General features: G+C 41.3%; 1 protein-coding gene across 1 annotated transcript; it reads right to left on the reverse strand.

Annotated features, from left to right (window-relative positions):
- Positions 1–327: 327 nt before the first annotated feature.
- Positions 328–5,234, reverse strand: LOC144355671 (cell adhesion molecule 2-like). The gene has a single exon (XM_078010745.2). The coding sequence runs from the start codon at positions 5,072–5,074 to the stop codon at positions 3,311–3,313; it is 1,764 nt and encodes a 587-aa protein (XP_077866871.2). The 5' UTR covers positions 5,075–5,234; the 3' UTR covers positions 328–3,310.
- Positions 5,235–6,289: the final 1,055 nt, after the last annotated feature.

Raw genomic sequence — 6,289 nt, forward strand, 5'->3', positions numbered from 1 at the left:
TGCGATTTGTTCACGTACTGTGATTTTCACACATCCGAAAACAAACACATTATTTAAAGTGTAGAGGGTACAGTACGCCATGTGCGCAGTTCGAAACTCATTTGGCGTTGTAGCAGACGTTCGACTCACAAATGTCGCTGTAATCTGTATATCATCACAGAACACGATTGTAGAGCGAATGCCATCAATGATGCGTTAATTTACGGCATGGTGATATCTCCATGGTTACAGCATCCATGTACAAGTCGTAACCTCTATGCATCAGCACATATATACCCCAATATGACGCACAACTCACACACTTAAACTAGTATTATACCAGATTAATTTCACCTTGATAAAAAATATGAAATTTATTTCGTTATCATTTCTATGTACATGTATATACATTTTGTTCAAATAAAAAATGAAAATAATATTTACATATTTTGAGCGCACGGATATTTTTAAGTACAGAGAACTCATTATTAAAACACATGTCAGGTAATATTCATGTTTGTAATCTAATTTAATCATGTATTCTTTTTATGGTCACTGAATTTGTGTGATAGCCAGAAAAACAATAACGACCCGGTAATAGGTGGCAAGGTGGATTGAGATGAGAAGTAGATTTTAGCTGAATTGAATTCGGTGATTGGAGTGCCGACTTGTCTCCAACTTATTGAGCGAATGGTATCAGACGGGGGTGCTGGAGCAATATGCACGGCAATCTACGCATCATTGTGGGTGCTGTTGCGAGGTCACGCAATAAACGACTGGCGGATGTATTTATTGCAACTCAAGATCTCGAGAGTTCCCCAAGACACAGTAAAAATGTCAACTATCTTTATATAGCTTATAATTTAACAAACCAAACCGAAAGCTCTTTGGATTATTTAGAAGTCGGTACCCTTCCTGTTTGGAACAATCGTCTTTAAAACGAAAGACTTGAAATAAAAATAAAACGAAACATAAATGAAGTAGCACAATGTGGTATAACACACTTAGCACAAATGATTTTGAAAAACACGGAAGTGGGATACGACCAAATGAATTTGATTGAATCGTTGGAATCTACATTCAATGTGATCTACTTAAAGTTGGCAGCAACAGCTCAAAAATAAGTCGGTCTGTCGAAGTTGGATAATACACTGTTTAGATTAAGCATTTTCTGCCCGTATACGAAACGTTTTCTGTATTTCAGCACTTGGGCTTGTTAACAGGATGTTATTTCACGGCATGCACACAAAAACAACATCAACCTTCGCGTAGAATTTAGAGAATCCAACCTTTAGGTAAAAAAAATACTTGTTTACTTTTTGGTTCAGAAATCGCTCTTTCTTTTAAGTCTTCATTAAACACTTTGGATATGTCAGCCCATTGTTGGCTGCTCTCCCGTGAAAATACTCTAATTTCACAACCGTGTCGCTGCCCGTAAGACTTGTGTGGAATTTGCCGTGTGCAATACAGAAATTTAACGTTGCTTAGACCCCCCTTGGACCGTTTTTCCATCGATTACCGCTGAAAGGATTTCGACAGAAGGCTAGGTAACCGTTTATATAAAACAAAACAAATTGGAATTACAGCTGTGATCAAGTGTAACAACCATGCTTAATTGTTGTTGGGAATAAACTACAACGCTCAACCATCGTTTTGAATGCAGCAAAGCCGGTGTGTTTACTGGTGCGACCCACTGGCTGTTTCAGAGTCGCTTCATGACCCAATGCATTTGTATGGCCTCAATCAATATAGCGGTAAAAGCGACAGTAATGTTAGACTCTAAGCCGTGGAACGCACTTTAAAACCATTCAAAACGATCCTTTGTGAGTGCTAAGTAAACTGTCATTTTCCTCGATTAGAATTTCGTAGTTTTGAAATCGAATCGCCGTCTAAGGTCTGGTGAAGGTGAGGAGGGCCCGCGAGTCCCGAGGGCTCCTTATCGACGGCGCTTCAGATTTGTTAATCACGGCTGCTAAATGGATATCGGATTGAATGATTGACTGTTAGGGTGAAAATATATATGTATGCTTCTTATCCGTCAATTACAGATATCGGAGCTGTTGTGACGCGGCGATGGTTGGACGCTAGTAAATTGTGTTTACATTCGGGTAGTTTTGAAAGTAAACATAAATATCTGAACTAAAAGTCAATCAGATTCCTTCAACGCCTTGAGCATGTCATAACTAAGATTTACGACCGGAAATCATGGTGTCATTTGTTAGCCTGTTGTTGTGTCATCCAAGCTTGACTGTTTATTATACATATTCCTCGGCAAATCTAGTAGACAACACTGTTGTTGTATTTTAATGGATGCGTCATGATACGACATGTTCCAGCATTGTCGGACTTCAGACAACTGAGGTCTGACACTTGAGAAATCATGTAGTTGTTTATATTTGATCATAGAAGCATCGAACTATTCTATAGAATAAACACTATTTCAAATTTGTCCAATTTCCTATTTTACCTAATTGCTCACAATAAGTCCCCGTGCAAAAAAATTGTGTTTATGATTTGCATAAAACACTTTTCACCAACCCCAAGCATCGATTAACTTAAACTTGACAAAGTAACTACCGTATCCAAATACATGTTTATCTGTTTCAATTCGCGGTAAATTTATTGCTGGTGGAATAAAATAAAAACGAAACAAAATGGCGGCCACAGACCAGAACTATTTTCGCTTTAGTTCTGTACATTTATATAGATACAGCAGGGATTGTTCGGTCAAATTGACGAAAACAAATACTCGCCTTTTGTGCGTGTTTGCAGTCATACTTTCTACTTAGCCCCCCATTTTAGACGCTCTTCTACCTGCCACGTATGTAAATGTACAGTATCTCACCTTGTCTGGCCTAGGGCTACCACCATGACCTCTCACTATTCACATATCACATTAAAATGTGATACACGTGACTGCCGCATTAAAAGACAGCGTCACAACCACAAAAGAACAAAAAAGTAAGTTGACAGACAGAATCTTCATCAAAATTAATGTACCGTTTAAAAAAAATCCGTGTATTGAAAAAATATAAAACAAATCTGTTTAGAATTCACATGCATCTCATCGTTAGATTTATACAGTAAATGTGTTTTCAATATTCAAAAAACAAGTCAATACAGTCCAGTTGTATGGCTGTTTTCATCGTAAATGTCATTTTATGGGAAGAATGGTCCACACCTTCCAATTAGCACCACGGCTTTACGAAGTAAATGCTGTCAGATTCGGTCGCGTACACGCCAGCGCGAGGCACTTCCCATGACGCGCAGCTTTGTTGTAGGCAGCCGGCAGTTTATTTTATCATCGTCTACTAGTCATTTTACACTTTCATCAATCAAGTGGGTCGATTACCCCATAGTCGACTACTAGCTGTGCCGGCGATCGGGCTGTTGGGTAATAGTTACACGTGTCTAACGGAATACTGTATACATGTCGCCCACTGTCCATGCTCTCTGTTACTGAAATCTCCGAGTAATAATGTCTTCGGACGCTTCCCGACAAACCGTCGTCCGCTTTCATTTCTTGTCCCGTCACATAGTTCAAACTGTCACAGTCGTAACACCCAGCGTCGAACGGGCGTATTTTAGGTATATCATCAACGTCTGTGATTTTCAATGTCAGAGTACGTTCTCTATCTGTGTCACGTTGGTGATATTTGTCATCAAGCGTTCTACTCAACCACTCGCTTACTTTCTGTTTACACTCCTCTGCCTGTGAGGCCGTGGTACTTAAATTGACGTCGTAATACCCCGAAACACGCCGGGTTTCTTCCTCGCTTTTTTTCTTTCGTCGTTTTTGGTTCCATCGACTCAATTCAATGATGATGATCACCATGACAATGAGGAAGATTATTCCCCCTGTGATGGAAGCAGCCATTACTGGCACAGACAACGCAATTTCTTCTTTTTCTTCCACCTGCGACTCTTGATTTGGGCTGATAACTTTGTCGTTTATTTGTTTTTCGTCATTAGTTTCAAGCGATATCGCAGATTTAGCAGTGGTCGTCTTAATCGAATCTACCTGGCCTGGGCCCGGTCGGGGAATTCCATGTTCCGTACGGACAACAACCGGTGTTGATGTCGGCCGAGACGGAGACGAGGATACAAATAATACGGATGTTGCTGACGAAGATCCGGCGATATTTTCGACTGAACATGCAACGACCATATTGTCGTCGCTGTCAACGGTTCGTAATATCGTCAACACTGTTCTATCTGTCGATAGATGGTATCTTCCAGAATCCAGGTTCAATGGAACTCCATCTATGTCCCACAGGTATGTAGGAGGTTCGGGATTAGCCGACACGGAGCAAGTGAATGTGATCGACTCACCAGCGGTGACATCGGCAATTTGCGGGATGACGGTCGTCTCCGGTTTGTAGTACACCTCAATCGGTCCGATCGTACAAGTCTGTGCCACAGGTAACGCTGCTCCAGTTGCAACGCAGGTGAAAACAGCCCCGTTATCCTCTGCCGTCAATGCCCATTCCCGCCGAGTGTCCGGCAACGTTTGGTATACTCTATCCCCTGTCGACACGTAAACATTATTACGAGCCCATGCCAGCACAGGCAGTGGTTGCGAATTGCGAAAAGTACACTCTGTGTTCAGTATATCGCCTTCCATGTACGCTTTACGTGTTGTCACAGGTAAACAATTTGGATATTCCGCCACAGACACAAGATTCACTGTCAATCGGACAACTGGAGACAATGACACGGGCCCGAAATCATCGTTGACAATACACCTGTATTCACCCTGGTCTTCGCTGCGTATAGTGTTAGCAATACGCAGATTAAACTCACCCCGAGTAAAGTCACCATTCATGGTGTAACGAGATGGCTCTCCGATTACAAAAATATCACGTAGCCGCCCGGTATTGCAAGTCCTATTCGGAAAACTTATCGCTATCCCACTTTTTATCCACTGCACAAAGTGACCAGATTGTAAGTCAGACACCTCGCATTGTAGTTCCACTGTATTACCTTCACTCACTGAAAGGTCCTCGGGTGGACGACTGAAAAACGGATCACCGGCATTCACTAAGCAGCACACAGCCAACACAACCAGTACATCGCATGAGAGTGCCCAACACATGATCAGTTTAAAATCCTATCCACCATAAGTTCTAAGTACCTGTGCGGAGTCCGCTGTAGTAGTCCGACGGAGCGCTGTTAGTGTATGCCCACTGACTAGCTCCACTCGTCACCCTCTACTAATGTACTGACTTAGACGTGCGGGCGTGTTTGAGCATGCGGGAAGCAGTCCACCAGCGCGACGATGAATGGCATTGTTCGCTGATTACATTCAGTTGTAAGACAGTAACATTTGCACAGCGCATGGCAACATGTACACTTTAATACACATGATATAATATTCTCATTGACACCTAATATTTCTTATCTGTGGACTAGACTATTTAATAATCTCATTAAATATTCCATATCACGTGATCATTTGTTTACTACGTTCGTGGGACATCCATTCAATTTGTGAGGAGCACCTAGAAGAACAATTAGACTTCGAAGATAATATAATAAATTCTCGCGTCCTTCAGATTTCCCATTATGCATTTTACGAACTACTTTACGGTTTTTTTTTTTGACTGTCAAGCATATGAAGAATATTTTTTTTTTAGTTATCACCAGTATGATTGCAAATACGTGGCCCATCGTCGCGTGTCCATAAGCTATTGCTATGCAAATAACGGCCATCAAAGGTCTATTGTCCACCGGGAGCCAATACAATTATTCGACAGCAACAGTAGAGGGACAGTACGCAAACTTTTTAGACATAGGAAAAAACACACAACTAACTTCGCCACCGCGTCAGAGTAAGATTTTCTCAAACTGGCTTTTCAACTCTCAATTTCAGATTCACGGAATTCACGCTTGTTTGTCTTTTATGGTAAATACAACCCGTTAGTATCGGGATTAAATTCTTGGTTTTTGAGAAGCCTTCTGGCTTCAGCAAGGTCAGTGGAGTTTAAATATCGCCAGACATGTCCAAACCCGTCCACTTCCTTAGAGATACCCTGCAACACCCGGAGCTGGAGATTTCAAACTTTAAAAGTATCCCATGACGATGGCATAACAATCTCAATTGAACGTTTCGTCGGTCGCAGATAAGGATCGATGCCACTGCAATTTAATGAAAGTTGCACGAAAGTTTGTCACCAAACCCCGGGCGTGTGTTAGTTTGATTGGGAAACTAGTATTCCATTTGGAAATATACCGTACGATTCTTTATTTGAAGTGGGGTCCCTCTTGAGAAAAATACAAAAATAAAATTTGACGATTTCCAATTTGTATT

Source organism: Saccoglossus kowalevskii, chromosome 11 (genome assembly GCF_978046115.1).
Source record: "Saccoglossus kowalevskii chromosome 11, keSacKowa6.1, whole genome shotgun sequence".
NCBI classification, from domain to species: Eukaryota; Metazoa; Hemichordata; class Enteropneusta; family Harrimaniidae; genus Saccoglossus; species Saccoglossus kowalevskii.